Genomic DNA, 21,303 nt, shown 5'->3' on the forward strand with positions numbered 1-21,303 from the left:
ACCTTGTTTGTTAGTATACTGTTTTTCTTTATCAAGTGCAGTGTTAAATATTGAAATAGTTCTTCTGTTTTCAAGCGTTTGGGGCTTTTTTGCTTCTCATTTTCTTTTGTTTTCTTTTTCAGCTTTATTGAGTTTATAATTAAATAATTTTATATATAAGATGCATAGTGTGATGATTTAATAGATGTACACATTATGAATTGACAATCACAAGTCGGTCAGCATATTACTTCACATAGTCGCCTTTTTGAGTGTGTGGTTAAGCTTATTATTTTTAGTAGTATTGTTTGACTTTTCTTATAGGTGATGGCATGAATGCTTACATGGCGTATAGAGTAACAACAAAGGTGAGTCTTTGCTCCTTTAAAAAAATAGTGAGCCCTCACCGTGTGTAGTATGAGCTTACAACAGTGATTAAGGTTTAAGGATTTCCTATCTTTACAAAGGTTACCATCCAGTGAGATTTCAAATAAGTAGTTACAGTGAGTTATGAGCAGTTTGTTGAGTGTAAATTCTCTAAAGTAGAGGTAAAGTGTTCTGTGACTGTATGCAGGCAGGGACTTAATATAGACAAAGGTGGGCGAAAGTCATGAGGGGCGGGACAGGGAGAAAGGAGGAGAACGCTACTTCCAGGCAAAAGGGTTTGCTTTTACAAAGGCCAGGAGTCAAGAAATCATTGTGCTTTCCAGGATCTGCAGGAAGTGGTCCCTACTGAAAATTGTTTGGCGGTGGCCTCCCTGTATTATGAACAGCCACATTAAGGAGTCTGGGCTTTATCCTGAATATATTGGAGAGTGTTTGTAGAGATTCAAACAAGAGTGTGGCACAATTGGATTTTTGTTTTAAAGAGATCTTTCTGACTACTAAGTTGGGAATGCAAAGTAGAGGTCAGGATTTCCATATAATTCTTTTGCAATTCCTAAAGGATTGTAGGCCTTAGATCTTGAAACGAGAGTGATCTACAGCAGTACAAGCTGCGAGAAGTAATATTTTATACTAAGGAAGGAATGAATAATGGCTTCTTGAGTTGTTTAGGAGGAGGTAGAATCAGTAGGGCTTGGATGTAAGGAGTGAAGCAGAGATGCCTGAGTCACTGATTAGAGGATCTCTGTGGTTGTTAGAGGGATCTCAGAGATAAAGCAGCACAGTTTGGATGGGTGTGAGATTTGTTAATTCATTGAACAGATAAACACTTACCATGGGGTCCAGCTCTGTTCCAAGCACCAGGGCTTAGTAGGAAAACAATGTAGACAAGTGCCCTTCCTGCATGGAGGTTATGTTCCAGCAAGAGATGTGGTTGAGTTTGAGGTGGCAGCAAGATTTTAAGTGCAAGTGCACCTTGGGCATTTTGATAACTTGGACTAAAGCTCAGAGGAGATCTGGACCAGAGGAAAAGATTTAAGAGTGATTAACATAAATGTAATTAGAGTTGATGAGATGAGTCAAGGATAGAATCAAGCAAACATTTTGTCCTTGTAAGCTTCTGTTAAAAAAAAACAAAAAACAAAAATCAAGGGTACTGTAGGTTTTTTTCAGTTAGAAATATATCAACCACATTAGTGAGCTACTGTACATTCTTTTGCAAAGTAAACCAGAGTGTGAGTGTGTATATATATATATATATATATATATATATATATATGTATGTTCACAGTTATGTGTGATACTAACTTCTAAAAAATGACAGTATTCAGAGTCTGAAATACCTCTTCTTCACTTGTAGACCTCTCTTTCCATGTTCAGTAAGAGTGAATTTTCTGTGAAAAGAAGATTCAGTGACTTTCTTGGTTTGCATAGCAAGTTAGCAAGCAAGTATTTACATGTTGGTTATATTGTGCCACCAGCTCCAGAAAAGAGTATAGTAGGTAAGTATGAATGACTAAAAGAAACTTGTTACTTAGTTCAAGTTTTACTGTAGTTTAACTATACAGATTAGAATATCATGATCTTTCATTATTGTGATAACTCATAATGTCTAACGATACTGAGTTTAATAAATATTCCATTTATGATAATCGTTCATCAACTAAGGAATGTGTAAGCTAATAGTTGTATTTTCTAACATCGTAGGATTTTGATTTATATAGGATCAATTTAGGATTTGATTTATATAATCTAATGAGGTTAAATATTCGGACAGAATTTATCAAGTTGAAAGCAATTGAACACCCTAACATTTTAGGGTCATATTACTACTGAGTAGCACTCAAAAGATATTTAATATCAGTACCATATTAATGTCTAAGGGTTGGAGGTATTTGACTTTCAATTCAGTGTCCAAAAAGAAGATTCCATCCAGTCTGGATCTTCTAAGACCTATCATGTTAGTATATTTCATCTTTAATTTAATGTTTAAAAACATTTCTACTTGTGCAGTGCCTGGCTGGCTCAGTCAGTTTGAGCATGCAGCTCTTGATCTTGGGGTTATAAGTTGGACCCCACATTGGGTGTAAAGATTCCTTAAAAAAGAAAATCTCAAAAAAAAAAAAATCTACCTGCATATGTAATAAAGGCTTATTAAGAATTTGCAGAAAGGAGTACCTGGTTGGCTCATTTGGTAGAGCAGGCGATTCTTAATCTCAGGGTCGTGAGTTCAAACCCACACTAGGTATAGAGCTTATTTTTTAAAAGGGTGCTGGGTGTGAGGATACCCCTGGGTGGCTCAGTCGCTTAAGCTCCTATTCTTGGTTTCAACTCGGGTCATGATCTCAAGGTCATGAAATGAAGCCCCTAGTCAAGCTGTGTTTTCATTGGGAAGTCTGCTTGAGATTCTCTCCCTCCCTCTCCTTCTGTCCCTTCCCCCAGCTTGTGTGTGCTCACACACACTCTCTCTCTCTCTAAAAATAAAGAAATAAATCTTCTAAAATTTTTAAAAAGAATGTGCAGAAAATTACAAAAGAGGATGACTCCATTGTCCCATTAAAAGACATCTGTCATCTCTTAAAATTTTGTAGTTTCTTTCCCAGTGTTTTCTGTTGCAAGTTTTTATTTACTATACTTTGTCTTTATATGTAAGATTATTCAGAAAATATAAAAATGAATTCTGATCATTTAAATGCATTTGTTATATTCTCTGTGGTTTTTTTTTTAATTATCAAATACTTTATAGGGGCACTGGCTGGCTCAGTTGGTAGAGCATATGACTCAATCTCAGTTGTGACCTCAAGTCCTACATTAGTGGTAGTTTCCTTAAATTAATTAAATTTTTAAAAAACTTTTTTAAAATGTGAAATAATAATAAACTCAATATTGGTAAGACAAAATACGTTTAGGAGTGGCTTGCTTTTTGTTTTAGTTTTTATAGTTTTCCAAATTTCTAATTTCCAGCTTGATAGAAAATAGGTATGTTCTCATGTGTGTTTCTGTATTCATTCTGTTGGTATATAGTACACATGTTGGTAAATGTCCACTGAGTTCTCATGAAAGAGAGTAAAAAAAACAGTAGTTTAATATTATTATGAAAATAGCCTTTGGTGAACACTTCCCCACACCTGTACAAAAAGGGTCTCAGAAACCTTTCTGGTATTCTGACCATACTTTGAGAACTGCTGACCTAGTTAATAATCTTCTCTCTTCTAAACTTTTGCAGTGGTATCTTTTGGTATCCTTCTGTCTGTGTAGGGAACTTAAGTTTCATGTATCACAAATGATTATCTTTTTTCCTTTGACTTTAGTTGTATAACTATTTTTATATAGAAGAGGGAAAAAATATTTTTCTCATTTTGTTAACATGCTAACCTAGTCCTCAAACAGTGAACACCCCCCCAAAACAGGAAATTGAAAAAAGTAAATTTTAATGCCCATGTTTATTATATTTCAAACTAATATTTTGCCTTAGTCAGCCTTTCACAAATTATTACAATATAATAAGTAGCATGTGTAAAGTTAAAGTAGAAGTGAGAAACTAAATCCTAAGCACATCCTTTTCTGATACGCTTCAGAGAGTTAATAGGGACAATGACACAATTTTGTTTGAATTACTCACATACATGGCCAAGATAGCCCATTACATTGTAAGGCTATCAATTAAACTATAGGAATAATTAACATTTATTGAGAGTTTACTGTATTATGGTGTGTACTAAATAATTTATGTGCATTCTGTCATTTAATCGTCACAGAAATTTTATGAAGTTAACTTATTGTTATCTTTATTTAATAGGTGTCAGGAAGCTAAATTCATCAAGGTTACATAACATGTCCCATTCCATTCACCTACTAAGAGGTAGAGCCTGAACTTTGAAAACAGGCCATCTTACTCTAGAACTTAACACCTTTAATCACTATTTTGTTCCTCCTCTAATTTTGATATTTTTAAAAATACAGTTATGGTTTGCTTTTATTTTTTATCCCAAATAGAAAACTTTCCAATTAAAAAAAAATAATATAATGCTATGTTATTGTAGACCTGTCTAATGTACACTTAAGGTGGATTGAGTTGTTTCAAAATTATTTTTTGATAGACCACTTTATTGCAGAAAGGATTTGAGGCAACTACATATAGTGCAGTTCAAAAAAAAAAGAGAGAAAAGAAAAAAGAGATCAAAATAAAGAAATTCGCAGGAAAGATAAACGTAGTCAAATAATAAGGTGAAGTCAAGTTTAACATTTTCTTTTCAGTGTATGTATACAGTCTGAACAATTACTAAACGTGGTTAAAAAATGAGCTGTGAACTTCCTGGCAGCCAACCAAATAGAGAAGCAGTCTTTTTTTTGTACTGACCATCAGTTTTTTAATCAAAATGAATAGGTTGTCTAAGAAACTGTTGAAACAAGGGAGGCCTTTTTGATTATGTAGGCAGTGGTTTTCAAGTGACGAACATTTAAAGTGGGATAGCAAAAAAGGAATAGTAAAAGAGTAACTTGCCTTCATTGCTGAAAAGTTTTAACTACCCCTAAAGGAAGAGGACTCTTTCGTTAGCTCTCAGTTGTTACCCCTTTATAAGTTTAGTTAATGTAAAAAAACACCATTTCACTAAGTTTTTAGAAAAGAGCAAAAACAAAGTTGAAAAGTTGCAAGAGTTAACTGATCAGAGTGTTTTTTATTTGCCGCTTTGGCCTGTATTGGTTACCTGTGGGAAAAGTACCATGAGCACAAGATCCTTAAAGGGAAAAATGCAAAGAACTGCGTGGTGGTAAAATATCTTCAGAGAAATAATATGTGTAATAATTAACACTCCACTTCTTTTGGTCCATTCAGAGTAGATAATTTTAGGTGCTTGGATTTTCTTTTTCAAAGTTGTATTTCAGAAGAACTATGTTAAACAAAACATTATTGAGTGATACGTTTATTTACCAGATGTACCAGCCTGAATAAGAATAAAATATGTAATCTTATTTTTAATGGCTTTGTTGCGATATAATCCATATGCCATATAATTTACTCATTTACAGTGTATGTAATTCGAGGCATCTGGTTGGCTCAGTTGGTAGAGCATGTGACTCTATCTCAGGGTTGTGAGTTCAAGCCCTATGTTGGGTGTAGAGCTTTCTTAAAAAATAATAATAATAACAAAGTGTATATAATTCAGTGTTTTATATAAGGCTTTTAGTATATTCAGAGTTGTGTACACCCTACCACAGTTGGTTTTAGAATACTTTTATTACCTCTTAGACATCATCCTCTGATTTCCCCAAACCCCTAGCCCCATGCAATCACTAATTTACTTTCTCTATTGTTGTGCCTATTCTGAACATTTCATATAAATGGAATTAGACAATGAATGAGCCTTTGTGACAAACTTCTTTCACTTAGCATATTTTTTTTTCCAAAGGTTTTATTTATTTATTTGACAGAGAGAGATCACAAGTAGGTAGAGAGACAGGCAGAGAGAGAGAGAGGGAAGCAGGCTCCCTGCTGAGCAGAGAGCCCGATATGGGACTCGATCCCAGGACCCCGAGATCATGACCCGAGCCAAAGTCAGCGGCTTAACCCACTGAGCCACCCAGGGGCCCACTTAGCATATATTTTGAAGATTTTTTAAAAATACAATTTTTTGCCAGTGTTCTAAAAGTCATTGTTTATGTACCACACCCAGTGTTCCATACCAACCACCAGGCTCACCCAATCCCCCACCTTCCTCCCCTCCAAAACCTTCGGTTTGTTTCTCAGAGTCCACAGTCTTTCGATTCATCTCCCCCTCCTATTTCCCCCAACTCAGTTTTCGTCTCCATCTCCCAATGTCCTCTGTGTTATTCCTTATGCTCCACAAGTAAGTGAAACCATACAATGATTGATTCTCTGCTTGACTTACTTCACTTAGCATAATCTCCTCCAGTCCCGTCCATGTTGATACAGAAGTTGGGTATTCATCCTTTCTGATGGAGAAAGATGAATGGATAATCTTCCTTATCCATTCATCTGTTGAAGGGCATCTTGGTTCTTTGCACAGTTTCATGGCCGTGGCCATTGCTGCTATGAACATTGGGGTGCAGATGGGCCTTTTTCACTACATCTGTATCTTTGGGGTCAAATACCCAGTAGTGCAATTGCAGGGTCCTAGGGTAGCTCTATGTTTAATTTCTTAAGGAATCTCCACACTGTTTTTCCAAAGTGGCTGCACCAACTTGCATTCCCACCCACAGTGTAAGACGGTTCCCCTTTCTCCACATCCTCTCCAACACATGTTGTTTACTGTCTTGTTAATTTTGGCCATTCTAACTGGTGTAAGGTGGTATCTCAGTGTGGTTTTGACTTGAAATCTCCCTGATGGCTAATGATGATGAACATTTTTTGTGGGTCTGTTAGCCATTTGTATGTCTTTGAAGAAGTGGCTGTTCATGTCTTCTGCCCATTTTTTGACATAATTACCTATTTTGTGTGTGTTGAGTTTGAGGAGTTCTTTATAGATCTTGGATATCAGCCCTTTGTCTGTAGTGTCATTTGCATTTTTAAAATATTTTATTTATTTGAGTGAGAGAGGGCACGAGCACAGGGAGGGCAGAGGGAAAGGGAGGAGACACCACTGAGCAGAGAGATGCAAGGCTTAATCCCAGAACTCTGAGATCATGACTTGAGCTGAAGACAGATACTTAGCTGACTGAGCCACCCAGGCACACCTCATTTAGCATATTTTTAAGGTTCATTCATGTTGTAGCCTATGTCAGTACTTCATTTCTACAGAATTGATGTTGAAAGAGCAAACAAGGAAAAAAAATCATCTGCATTACAGAAATAATTAACATGATTTTTATTTCTTAAAATATGAAAGCATTTGTTCTTTCAGGTGTCACAGAACCAGCAGTGATTAACAGCTTGTTCTCAGACTCTGCATTGGTGTAACATATACCAAACTCATGGATTACACTTAACTTTTCTAGTCCCCAAATGAAAGAACCTTAATTATTGCTTATAAGAAATGAAGACATTAATACAGGGACGCCTGGGTGGCTCATTTGGTTAAGCATCTATCTGTCTTTGGCTCAGATCATGGTCTCAGAGTTCTGGGATCCTAGGATTGAGCCCCGTATAGGGCTCCTTGCTCAGCGGGGAGCCTTCTCTCTCTACCTCTGCCTGTCCCCCTGTTTGTGCTCTCTCTGTGCCTGTCAGATAAATAAATAAAATATTTAAAAAATATTAATCGAACTTAAACTTGCTAATGTGAATCTCTGTGCATACTGAAATGCAAACACATTTTAATTTACCAAGAGTATAGCGAACAAACAGGTGCGGAACCCAAACGGGTGTGAAGACTGCAAACAAAGCTCACCCTCCGCTTTATCTAGTTTTGTGTTGTAAGTACTTACCAAGTTGAGATGTTAGTGTATCATGAGTTTTAATTCCTCAGAAGTATGGATACTAGTGATAAATTTAGGAGCATTTTTTGGTCAAGTTCAAATATTAAATATATTTTAAATTATGCCGAAATGACTATAAAAGATGTTTACAATAATATAAAATTATCATGAGTGTCATTCAATTTTTTTCAAAGGCATGACCAAGGTCAAAGTGGGTAAAGAAGATTCTTCATCCACTGAATTTGTAGAGAAACGGAGAGCAGCTCTTGAAAGGTAATTGTGGACAGCTGTGCATTATAACTCATGTTTTTTCTTCAGTAATAGGAGTCTAATTCTATTATATGGCACACTGTATTTTAACAATTAATTTTTTTCACAGTACCATTTCATGACTTTACTAAGAGTGCTTTAGACTTTTAAGAAAATTCTTTTAACAACACAATACTATGTTCTGCTTTTATGAATCCTCATAGTGGATTAATATTTAGCAATAGTGTATCTAATAAAATCATACCTATTTTTGTATGCTGTGACATAAGCAATAGTGTAAATGCATGAGTTAGTCAGAGATAGAGGTATCATGCGGTGCCTGGCTGGCTCAGTAGAACGTGAAACTCTTGATCTTGGGATTGTCAGTTCAAGCCCCATGTGGGTCTAGAGATTACTTAAAATCTTTTTTTAAAAAAGGAAAGAAAAGAATTTATGTGTCATAGGTGTCATCCACATGAAAAGTAAGAAACTGCCAAGCTTGTAAAAAGATTCACTTGTGAATGGGAAGAAAAGAGTGATAGAATATTTGGATTTTTAATATTTAGTATGATGTAGGTTCTTAGGAAATTCTGCTTGTATTCAAGTTCTGTCTTGGATAATTTGGCTTATTATAGGTAATCTATAGTAATTTTTCTTTTGAATTATTACTTCATGAACATTATTAAACACAATGAAAAATTGGGTTTGTGCTCCCTCTAATTTTGTATAATTGTTTGACTTGAGTGCATAGTAGTATTAGTCATCTATTGAGTTGACTGTATACTTAAAATCTGATATATTTGCTCTACCTTCCTTTAGAGTACTTGACACATTTCTGTAGTTTTGAAGACTTGGGTGTCACAGACTAAAAAGAGAAATGAATAGAGGGAACCTAAACCCAGAATCTTAACATTTATTCCTCAATTACTTTGCTGAAAATTGAGAATATAAATTTGAAACTCTCTTTAAGTCCAGCTTTTAGAACATAAGGTGGTAATCACCTAGATATACAAATTTTCTAACTTCATAGGGTTTTTTTGTTTCTTACTTTAGTCAGATTTGTTTATCTCAATTGAATTACTTATTCTTTATTTTCTCTTTCTGCTTAATATCAGTGGGTATGGTTAGGTCAGACAGATTTTAAGGAGTAGTGTATTTATATCCAGAATACACATTATTTTTTAAACTCTTTAAGGCATCTTATTTCTGGGTTTTAGTTATAATTTGTATACATTTTAAGAAAATGCCACAGAAAAATCAGGTTTGAACAATTTATAATAAGAAAGCTAAATATGCAGCTTACTGTTAGAGAGGACTTAAAAGATGAGATTATGTCTGTGAGGATTGCAGTTACTCAGGAAAAGGACTTAAATTGTATCAAGAGAAGTTTAGGTTAGGCATTAGAATTGTTTATGTTGTGAAAGAGGTCACATAGACTGAATGTTTTTAAGAGTAAAGGGTAGATAATGTTGCATTTTGATTTTGCTTAGTTCTTCTGAAAGTGTAACCATGACCCTTTGAGAAACCTTTCAAGTCCTATTTTTCTATGAGTAAATTTGAAATATTTCAGATGGCATGCTTGATAAGGAACTTAATGAAGATTTATTGTACCAAGGACATATAATTTGGTTCTACATTCACCTTTCTTGCAACTTGAATGCATTGCATAGTATTTACCATAACATCATGTAGTAGGAAACATTGAGGAGAGTTGTAAGGAAATACTGAGACTTGACCTGCTGGATATTTGAGTAGTTTCTTCAGTTACTTGTTACTTGTTAAATGCCACTTTAGTTGACTTTGCAGGTTAAAAAAAATAATAATGGGAACGGTGTAATATGAGGGAGAAATTTATTTTACATTAAAAATTATGACTTAAAATGTAAGTGTAAAGGTCTAGAAGCAGAGAGATTGGAATGCTTCTTCTAAAGCATTTTCTGTGGCATATCTTAAAATTTAAAAGAAAATTTTAAAAGAAAACGGGCTTATCTGTGGAATACCCAACCTAGTTGAATCTAGTGGGTCAGGGAAGTATTTCTCTTTGTGTATGCTATACCAGTTTATGTATTCATTTGTTCGTTTCACTCAGAAAATCTAGATGACTGTCTTGAGTGAAAGGATGACCATCTAGTATTAAAATACTGGAAGAGAAGGGGGAATGGTTAAGAAAGTTAGACTTACTAAAGTAACCAGAAACTACTAGGAAGAGTGTCCATAAGATCTCTCTTGGTTTTCTGGAGAGGGCTTCACATTTTACCTTAAGACCATATTGAGTTTATTTCATAGGTGAGGACCCAGTTCTACAGATATATGCAAAGAAGTATAGAGTGGCATGAAAGAGTTGTAGAATCCTTTTTTTGTTGATCCTATACTCCACTACACGCTATACACTATCTGTGTGACTTGGGGCAAGTTACTGAACTTGAATATGTTTTTACTTGTCTTATAATGTATCAGGATTGCGTTCACTGCAAGCACGGAAAAATTCAACTGGCTTGGCTTAAACAGTTAGCATAGGTTAATTACTCTACTCTTTCATATAAGGAAATATTTAGTATTAGCCAGTTCATCAGGAAGTCTTGTTGCTTCTTTCCACTATCTGTATTACAACCATTTCTCAACCAATACAGTACTAATCCAAATGCTGGAATTAACTTCAGTGAACTCCTAATTGGCCTCTTTGTTTCCATCCTTGAACCTCTGTTCTTTTAATACAGCAATCAGAGTCATCGTTTTGAAATACAAATCAGATAATATATCGCCCTCCCCATTTCACTCCGTAAAAGCCAGAATCCTTACAATTGCCTATAGAACTTTACGGGACATGTGACATGCATTGCTCACTCTGTTACCTCCTTGAACACTCTGCTCCAGGCCATGCTGATGTTTTGCAGCTCCTTAAAGATTCTAGGCATTTTCCCACCTTATTAGTTTTCTCACTGGCCTCTCCCACTGCCAGAAAAGCTTTTGTTCCCAGGTATCTGCATGGCTGATTCCTTTATCTCTTTTAAGTTCAGGTATTCAAGTATCCTCTTTCCAGTGAAGTCTTTTCTGATGGTTGCCTCCATTCTTAACCTCTTCTCTTTCACTTGCCACCAACTATACCTTATATACTTGATCATATTTGCTCTATTGTTCTATCCTTTTTTTTTCCCACAGCGTTTGCCAACTTGTCACATAGTATATAATTTATGTGTTTATTGTATTTATAGTTTATTATCGGTCTTCTCTTACTAAAATACAGTTTCTGCTGATACACTGAGTGTTCAGGACAGAAAGTGACATGTAGTAGATGCTTAATAAATATTTGGTGAATGAACAAATGAATGTCATCAAAGATCAGGCTCTTTCTGCCTTTCTGTTATCTCATTGTTAGCACATGTTTCAAGCAGGAGAAATATTTTTAACTTTCTTCCTCTGAATTTTGTATAGCCTGATTTATTTTGTCTTATTTTCACTTTCTGTCCTGAACACTCAGTGTATCAGCAGAAACTGTATTTTAGTAAGAGAAGACCAATAATAAACTGATTACCTCTTGTTGAGTGTGATACTAACATTTCATCATTTCCTTTATGTCTTCCATTTCTTTCTTCCTCTTCCGCCCCATGCCTCTTTTCATGTGTTCTTCCTCTATTTTCCTCTCTCTGTTCTGCATCCATCCTTTATATATCTATAACCTCTCTGACCTTAATACTGAATTGGTGAGTATTTACAAATACTCATTAATTTGAAAATGTATCTTTTGTGCAGTATCACTCATTACCAGGTAATTGCAGATTAAAACTATAGCGAGATACCACCTCAAACCTGTTAGAATGGCTAAAATAAAAAACACAAGAAACAAGTGTGGACAAGAATGTGAAGAAAAAGGAACACTCTTACACTGTTGGTAGGAATGCAAACTGGTACAACCACTCTGGAAAACAGTGCAAAGTTTCCTCAAAGAGTTAAAAATAGAACTACCCTATGATCTAGGAATTGCACTGTTGGGTGTTTGCCCAAAGAATACAAAAACACTAATTCAGAGGGATGCATGTACCCTTATGTTTATTGCAGCATTATTTACAGTAGCCACATTATGGAATTAGCCCAAGTAACTATGGATAGATGAATGGATAAAGAAGGGATGTGTGTGTGTGTGTATAAAATGGAATATTACTGAGCTATTAAAAAAATGAAATCTTGCCATTTGCAGTGATGTGGACTGAACCAGAGAGTATTTCGCTAAGCAAAATAAGTCAGAGAAAGACATGATTTCACTTTATGTGGAACTTAAGAAACAAACAGGGGGAGGAAAATGAGAGAACTAATTTAACTAAGAAACAGATTCTGTAGAGAACAAACTGATGGATACCAGAGGGGTTGTGGGTGGGCTGATGGATTAAATAGGTGATGGAAATCGGGCAGTGCACTAGTCCTGATGAGTATGGAAGTACTGAATCACTGAATTGGATACCTGAGACTGTTGTACTCTGTGTTAACTGATGGTTAGCAGAGTAGGCTGGTAGGTAGGGGAATGGGTGAAATAGGTGATGGAAATTACAGAGGACACTTAACTATGATGAACACTGGGTAATGTAGAGAATTGTCAAATCATTGTATTGTACACCTGTAAGTATTATAACACTGTATGTAAGTAGACTATAATGGAATTAGAATTAACTTAATGAAAAACATGAAAAGATACACGTAAGTGAAAAAATACACATATGTCATAATATATGAACATAAGGATTATGAAGATAAAGGATAGTTTCATGGCCTGTAAGAAATGCAGAAATTGATAATGATACTAAGATTGATTTGAAGGAAGAAAAAAAAATGCAAATCTCTTCCTTTAATTGTCAGATTTTAAAACACACCACTTTCTAAAGAATTTTAGAATTTTATTTTTTTTTTTTTAAGATTTTATTTATTATTTATTTGAGAGAGAGACACAGAGAGAGAGAGAGGGAACACAAGCAGGGGAAGTAGGAGAGGGAGAAACAGGCTTCCCGCCGAGCAGGGAGCCTAATGTGGGATTCAATCCCAGGACCCTGGGATCATGACCTGAGACGAAGGCAGATGCTTAATGACTCAGCCACTGAGGCACCCTAAAAAAGGGAATTTTCATTTAAAATGTGAAATTGAGGAAAGCAAAGTAGACACATTAGGTACAACCGCTTTGAAGACTAAAGTTCCATTGAATGTGACTACTGTCACACTTTGCAGATTATAAGCAAGTAATGGTCATTGTGGTATTAAAAAATAATGACATTATAGTACATTTATATAATAGAATTCATGTGGTAAATGAAAATGGCATTAGAGAACAATATTTAATGCTAAAGAAAGGTATCTACAACATACTGTTTTGTGTAAAAGGATACACAACTACAAGCATAACTGTAATATTTTTGTGAAAACCAAAGTATCTGAGTTTGTGTGTGTGTAGATACTCACACTCCTAGAAAAAAAATATTAAAAGGTAATTTTCTCTGGAACAAAAAATCTTCTATGTTTCTGTTCTTAATTTTGATGTAAATTTAGTACTTTTAAAGAAATGGTTATTTCCTCTTTGTTCTGTGTAACCCTTAAGAAGTAAAATTTTGTCTTTTTTCTAGAATACTATTTTCCAAAATGATTCCTCAGAATACTAGTATGTGGTAGGGTGAAAAAAGGAAACACTGTAGACTGTTGAGTCTTGTTAACATATGGTTTAACAAAGTTAAACCAGGTTTATTTCCTGCAGGACTTCTCACACTACTTAACATGCTACTGTCCAGGGGTACCTGGGTGGCTGGGTTAGTGGGTTAAAGCCTCTGCCTTAGGCTCAAATAATGATCCCAGAGTCCTGGGATTGAGCCCTGCATCTGGCCCTCTGCTCGGCAGGGAGCCTGCCTCCCTTCCTCTCTCTCTGCCTGCCTCTCTGCCTACTTGTGATCTCTGTCTATCAAATAAATAAATAAAATCTTAAAAAAAAATGCTACTGTCCATTATAACTCAGAGGGGTATGTATTTAGTATATTCCAGGCTGTCTTGATTGTAGAAACATTGTTTTTCCTGGAATACTGCATAAGACTAGTATTCCACAGAACTCACTTTGGAAAGCTGTTTTAGAATATAAGTCATTTTAGGTAATTACATTTAGGTTTGAAATACTGGGATTGTTCCATGTTTGGGTATGACATGTTTTGTCTTCTACGACAAATAGCTTACACAAACTGCTCTTAGCTGTATGCAGTCTACACAAGTAAATAATAGTACTGGAGAACTTGGATCTTAAAATTGTAAGTAAAGTTCCAGTGGGAAGATACCAACATTTCTTTAACACAAAATTAGTGTTCCTGTTGCATCTCATTTTTAGCCTGGTAATATAGGTAGTTGTTTATTTTAAGCCCCAGTGTAGTTGTCTTGCACGTATCTATTAAATGCTCTATTTCTGTGATAATGTTTTTGTGTGTGGGCTAATGACTTGAAGTTTAATTTATTTAAATATATAAAAACAGAAGTTAACGTGTAAACCGTGATAAAATATTCATCTTAACCATTGTATAGAATTTGACTTTATAGAAGTCAAATGTTTTTCAGAAACTTTAGGCATATTTCATAATCTTACAATGAGATTGAAGAAATTACTGCTTATATTTGTACCACAGAAAAAAAGGTACATTAAATGAAGTAAAGTTCTGTAATTGAAATGTAGTCATTAAGGAAAGAATGGTATTTTTTGAAATAGGATTAGATAAGTAATCAAGAATCATTAAGTGGTGGGCCTTTTTTCTTTTTATGAAAGAATGTTAATTTTTTATGGATGATGGAAATTTGGCCTTTTCCATTTTCTACTATAGGAAAACTACTGAAGTTGGGCTAATAGTGATTAATAATGATGTTTCCCTTATCATTTTTATTTTATGTGGTGTCATATTAAAAAAAGGAGTCAAATTTTTAGCAAAAACCTTTTAAAAGTAGAATATTAAAGAAAATTTAGCCACTGTCAAAAAAGGATCAAAGCTGATTTGATAATTTAAGTCTCCTGACAAAAAAATTGGTAGTCTCTTCTGTGTTTTGGTAATAATAAGAATAATCAAAAATAGTTGATTGAAATATGTATAGTGATATGTTTGTTGGAACTCTGAAATAATAGCTGGAAACATGGTGATGCCACTCAAAGATAAAATTATTCAACAAATTCATGTACCCTTTTACAACTCTAATACTTTGCAGTGTGAAGTTTGGTAAGTTAATCACCCTCCTATGTCCCCCACCTCCATGACCTACTGTTTCTTTTTACATAATTACGAATTTGCAAAAGATAAAAAGCTTTTTAATCCTTAAATTGCTTTTAAGAGTCTAAAAATAAATTAATGTGAAGGCAGACTGAGGATATTGTTTTACCTAATTTTTATTATTATTTATGTTATTCTTAAATCTAGGTATCTTCAAAGAACAGTAAAGCATCCAACTTTACTACAGGATCCTGATTTAAGGCAATTCCTGGAAAGTTCAGAGGTATTATTTCTACTTTAAATTTTTATATGATATGAATGTTCTCATTATTTGTGTTTGTTATTAACTTTTGTAAAAATATATGTCCAGTAAATAGTTGGATTGGTAAATGGAATAAAATGATTTTTTTTGGCTTAGTATTTTAATTAGCTTTAATTATTTAAATTACTACCAAAATATCTTCTTTGCATTGATAATTGTAGGATGATCAATTTCTTTTTCAAAAATTTTAAACCACATTTAGAAGAATGACTTATAAGTAGTTTAATTCTCAGTGCCCAAGTTGTTGCTTTAGGCATTAAGTTGAAATAAGTTTATTTGGGCCTTCTTTTAGAGACATTTGAGTGTGTTCATTTGTCTACATTCTAATATTCTTACTGAGGTTCTGAAATGCAGATTTGTGACTTGAAAGAGCTTAAATTATCACTGTGCTTCCCCTTATATTTGAGCTGCTTGGTACATTTGGGGCTTGTCACAGTTTAGAATTTTAATTACTACCCTTTGAATTTAAAAAAAATTTAGTTGAATCCCAGAATTTTTGAAAAATACAAAATCACACTGTCCTGACTGAGCCTAAGGAGATTTTTCTCAAGACTTTCTTCTTTTCTTATAAACAAGTTTATTTCTGCAAGCGAACAGGTGGCCAGTGTTAAGGTAGTTGGCAATTTCTTAATATATTTTGACAAACAGAGTGTTGTTCCATCTAAATGTAAACGTGCAGAAGAAAAGCAAATGGAAAGTCTATTTTTTAAGTTTTCCTTTGAGAGTGTACAAGTGGTATATTTGAGAAATTAGATCTCACTATTGAAACGTATGAGAGTGAAGAAAATACAACCGCCTTTTTTCCTTCTTTTTTTTTTTTTTTTGGTGGGGGTGTGCAGTCCCTTTTGTGCCCAGTTAAACCTCCAGCCTTTTAACCGGTTTGTTTGCCCTTATTTGTCATTCAATTCCAGCTGCCTAGAGCAGTTAACACACAGGCTCTGAGTGGAGCAGGAATATTGAGGATGGTGAACAAGGCTGCCGACGCTGTCAACAAAATGACAATCAAGATGAATGAATCGGATGCAGTAAGAGCTGATTTTTCGACTTGAATAATGAGATGAATTAATGAGCCCAACAATTGCATTTTAAAGCTGTACAAGTAGAAAATAGGATATTAATTTGCTTATTGAGTTTAGTTCTCAGCCACATCAGTTGACTACCATGGTTATACATGGTTAATTTGTTGCTTTAAAACAAGGAATGTGCCTTGCTATTGGTAACCTAATTTACAGTGGTTTGTTCTTGCTAAATTAGCTCCATTTTTCATTTTTTTTCTTAGTGGTTTGAAGAAAAGCAGCAACAATTTGAAAATCTGGATCAGCAACTTAGGAAACTTCATGCTAGTGTCGAAGCCTTGGTCTGTCATAGAAAAGGTGTGTTTGCCTTGTTTTTTATGTGTTTAACACTGTAAGTTAATTCAAATATTTTATTTAAATTTTATTAAAATGAACATTCCAAGTTTTCTATAGAAGAGTGAGAGCAAAAGTTTAAGAGAAGGTTTTCTATTTGAATCTTGTTAATGTTTTTTTTTTGTTCTACTTTAGCCTCACTTGTAGTTGAGAAATAGAAAAATCCTGAGCTTGTAAAAATATATTTTGAATTTCAGGTTAAAACTGTTGTTCATTTAACTCTGTTAAGCATACTTAGAGTTTAATGAAGATGTCTTATTAGTAACTGATATAATTAAAAATATCAAATTAAAAAATTGATATTTGAAATTTATCTTTAAAATTTTTTTGTGTACCTGTATTTCATAGAATACTCTGAATTATTTTCTTCGTTTTTGAACAACTATATTGGAAAGTCTGGGGAGGACAAGTTTGAAAAAACTGATAGAAAATTTAAGTTGTGATTTTATAAATTCTGCCATGAAACGTTTGTTTTTTTAAGAATACAAGGATCTTAATGTTAGGTTTCTAAAATACTTAATAAGTAATTTACTGCCATTATCAGTAATCCATTTTAGTAAAAACAATTAGAGAAATACATCAGTGCACTCATTATTGAAAGTAGTTTATAACAGCTTTTGCCATTTGTACTGTCTCTTAGGGAATTGCTTTATGGTTCTTAGAGAATTTTATGTAATGCAGAGCAGTTTCTAGGCAATGTCAGTTTCTGAGCAGTGTATTATTAGTCATTGACATTATATATTCTGTAAACATCTGTTTTTCTTTATTCAAAGTGTCTGAAATGATAATGTTCAAAAATCTTGCAGATATTTTTAGTATTTCTACTGAGCATAATGTTTAAGCATTGTTGTACATACAAAAAAAAAAATGAGATTTCCATGAATTGTATGTATAACTTACCTGGCTTAGTCTTGTTAGCTAAATGATATTTTCATTAAAAATTATAGACATTTTCAATTTCAAATAAATGTTTAAAGACCAAAAAATGTAGTATAAATTGATTGTAAGTGTTCCTGTTGCATTCCATATTAAAAATAAATCTGATCTTTTGCAAGAATACGTAAAAGCAGTGAGCCCTTTAGAAAGAAAGGGGAGGCAGATTGTGATATTAAATTATTAAACATCGTTCCTTCCCTGGGAATATAGGCAGTAGTTCTTCTTAGTTTTTCTTTAATGTTCTTCTTAACTCTAAGTAGAGCTCTGAGCACTTGGCATTTATGCCAAAGGCATTTTAATGACTGGGTGTTTTATGTTAATTATTTTAAAATAATTATTTGAATGATATAGGAACTGATAAAATTTAGGGGAAAGGTGGAAAAACCACAGCAATATTTAAAAACTTTACTAGAGAACACTAAAAGTGAATACTTTCTGTTTCAGAACTTTCAGCCAACACAGCTGCCTTTGCGAAAAGTGCTGCCATGTTAGGTAACTCTGAGGACCACACTGCTTTATCTAGAGCTTTGTCTCAGCTTGCAGAGGTAGAGGAGAAGATAGACCAGTTACATCAAGAACAAGCTTTTGCTGACTTTTACATGTTTTCAGAACTACTTAGTGACTACATTCGTCTTATTGCTGCAGTGAAAGTAAGCTTTATTTGCAATCTTCCCTTGAGTTCTTCTCACTTCCGTGGTTTGCTTAGCTGTAAGGCATGTATTTAAGTGTTTAAGTTCTGTATTCTACCAGTACATATAATGGGTTCAAAATGATGATTCATAGCCAGATGTTTTCTTCTACTATGACTTGGACAGTGTAGTGGATATAATTGATGTTTTTAAGAGATCCAGGAAATGCCAAATAAGATAAAACTGGTAACATTTACTTTCATATTTACATATATAAGTTTACAGCTAGGTGGTAGCATTTATTGTTCATTGTAGCATGAACTGAAACTAGCCATGGGCTCTTAGTAAAGGTATAATAGGAAGCAAAACAAAACCAGAGGTGATTGGTGCACAAGTATGTTTTAATGGTGGCTTTTAGCATGTATTTGGACTATAAGCAGACATTCTGTGCATACACGGAAGGGTGTATTTACTGTGTATTTATAGATGGAATGGGACTAGATTAGATAATAAATTGTGTTCTCTAGTGGTAATGTTTAAGAATAAACAGTTCAGTTTCTGAGAATTGGGAGAGTAATCGAGTTAACTAGTAAAAATTGGTACTTTGTAAGTATCTCCAGCAATCAGACAGTTAAACCAAGTATTACTTTATTCTGTGTTTCAGAAGGTACTTTAAGGTCTTGTTGCATCTTTTAATTATTGTTATGAGCATTAATCATCATTGGGTGGAGGAATTGGGAATTCACCTTTTACTGAAAGTTAATGAGACCTTGTTCTTGCTTTCTTATGCAGAATTTTTTCAACTAAAGTCTGTGATCAAGTTAGTATTCATCTGTAGTCAGAACATTGATACACTGCATATTCATTTATGATCTTTTTCTCAAGCTAATTGTAACAATTATTGCTAGAGGGTTCTTAGCACTTCAGAATGGTGATACCTTGGGTTTGGTAGATTACCAGTTTTGCCTGTATTTACTGTTAGATGTTACTCTTTATATTCCTGATGGTTAACTTTTCTTTTCAGTTATTTGAAGAAGTTAATATAGAGGTACCTGGGTGGCTCAGTCAGTTAAGCCTCTGCCTTCAAAAAAATCATGATCCCAAGGTCCTAGGGTCTAGTCCCACATCTGGCTAGTGGGGAGCCTGCTTCTCCCTCTCCCTCTGTTGCTCCCCCTGCTTGTGCTTCTCTCTCTCTGTCAAGTAAATAAAATATTGTAAAGGAAGAAGTTAATATAGATAACAGTTATTAGATTATACTTGGCTATATATCAGCAGCTTGTGATAAACAAAAATCCAGTTCACAAATAATGGTTCCTGCTTCTCTCCTGCCCGCTCTCAGCCTCATTCCAGAATTTGCACTATCATGAGGGCTGCTGTAAAAAAGTTTGAGTGCCTTTCAAAATAACTGTGGGTCTACAAAGGCAAGCTGGGCAGTGTCTGTGGGAAGTGCCAGCTGAGAAGAGCTAACCTAGGAGGACACTCCATGGTGGGAATGGCCTGCTAGCGTCCTGGGTGGTGAGCCCCGACCTGGGCAGGCCTCGTGCTGCCTAAATCTTGCTGTGTATTTTTACATTTTCTGAAATTACCCTTGGATTTATGTTTCCCAGAGTAACAGTGACACTAAAAGAAGTACCACAATCAACTGAGTTTGGGAGATAATGTACAGTATCCCTGTCTTACTGATTCACAGAGCATTAAAATGCTCAGAACTCTCAGTAAAAAATAAAACATTTAACTTTGTTTAATCTAGAGACTTCCAAATTCATACAAACAGGAGTTGTTTTCCATTTAATATCTTTTTACATGAATGGAACAGAGTTTGGAAAGACCTGAACTAGTGATTCATTGACTAAAAAAAAAGCTAAAGAGCTGTGCTCAAGCTATACCTTGAGGTTGACTGAGCTCTTTTCATGTTGGCTTTGTGTTTTCTGCTGAAACCAACCCAGGTCAGCTGCACCAAGGAGTTGAGAAGTTACGGAATAGTGTGACAGGGAATTTTTATGCTCTTTACATTTGGTTTGGTTTTTGTTTTAAACTGATTCGTTTGTGTTTGAAAAAGTGATACATGGACATAATAAATCCAACAGCCCAAAAAGTTCAAGTTCTCTACCCAAGACTGCTAGACTCTCTTTCCTTTGTCAGATGCTGTTACATTCTTGTGTGTCTTTACAGAATTAGCTATGCACGTATGAAGGCTCTTTTTTTCTTCCCATTTCTCTCTTTCTCTTCCTCCCTCCCTCCCTCCATCTCTTCCTTCTTGAAGAAGGAACATACTATATGCACTGTACTTTGCCTACTTTTTTGATCCTTTATATTTTAGAGGTGTCCATGTTGGGATATGTTGAGATGTTAAATTCTTTTTATGTTTACATGGTTTTAGATAGCATATTAAAGTACTTTACATTATTTAATCAGTCTAGTTGTAAATACTGTTCTTTGAAAATAACTCTTTGGGCATAAAATACCCAGAAGTGGAGTCACTTGGCCAAAGGGTATATGAATTTTAAATTTCAATAGATACTCTCATATTACTGTCCAAAGAGATTATACTTCTTTGTACTCCCATCAGCATACATGTTGCTTCTTCTCTCACCCAATGATGAAGGTATTTTTTTTGTATAAGCATACATTTCTTTGGGTAGTTTGAATTTAAGCATCTGTGTAGATGATAAGCCATTTGTATTTTGTGTGTGTGTGTATATGTGAACTCTTCATGTCCTTTGTCCAATTTTCTCTTGTGTTTTGTCTTACATATTTCTTAAAGCTCTTTACTACTACTTAGCTCTTTTGTTTTTAATCATATCAAACATACT

At 34.4% G+C, this 21,303-nt stretch overlaps 1 protein-coding gene across 1 annotated transcript in view; it reads left to right on the plus strand.

Annotated features, from left to right (window-relative positions):
- SNX2 (sorting nexin 2) overlaps positions 1 to 21,303 on the plus strand; it is a 55,550-nt gene that overhangs the window by 26,772 nt on the left and 7,475 nt on the right. The window contains exons 5-11 of the mRNA XM_082724853.1: positions 304 to 347; positions 1,724 to 1,865; positions 7,932 to 8,010; positions 15,402 to 15,477; positions 16,428 to 16,541; positions 16,796 to 16,889; positions 18,306 to 18,511. Of these exons, the coding sequence (XP_082580979.1) occupies positions 304 to 347; positions 1,724 to 1,865; positions 7,932 to 8,010; positions 15,402 to 15,477; positions 16,428 to 16,541; positions 16,796 to 16,889; positions 18,306 to 18,511 (755 nt within the window). The remainder of the gene's footprint in view (positions 1 to 303; positions 348 to 1,723; positions 1,866 to 7,931; positions 8,011 to 15,401; positions 15,478 to 16,427; positions 16,542 to 16,795; positions 16,890 to 18,305; positions 18,512 to 21,303) is intronic.

This window comes from Mustela nivalis, assembly GCF_964662115.1.
Source record: "Mustela nivalis genome assembly, chromosome: 3".
Classification (NCBI taxonomy): Eukaryota; Metazoa; Chordata; class Mammalia; order Carnivora; family Mustelidae; genus Mustela; species Mustela nivalis.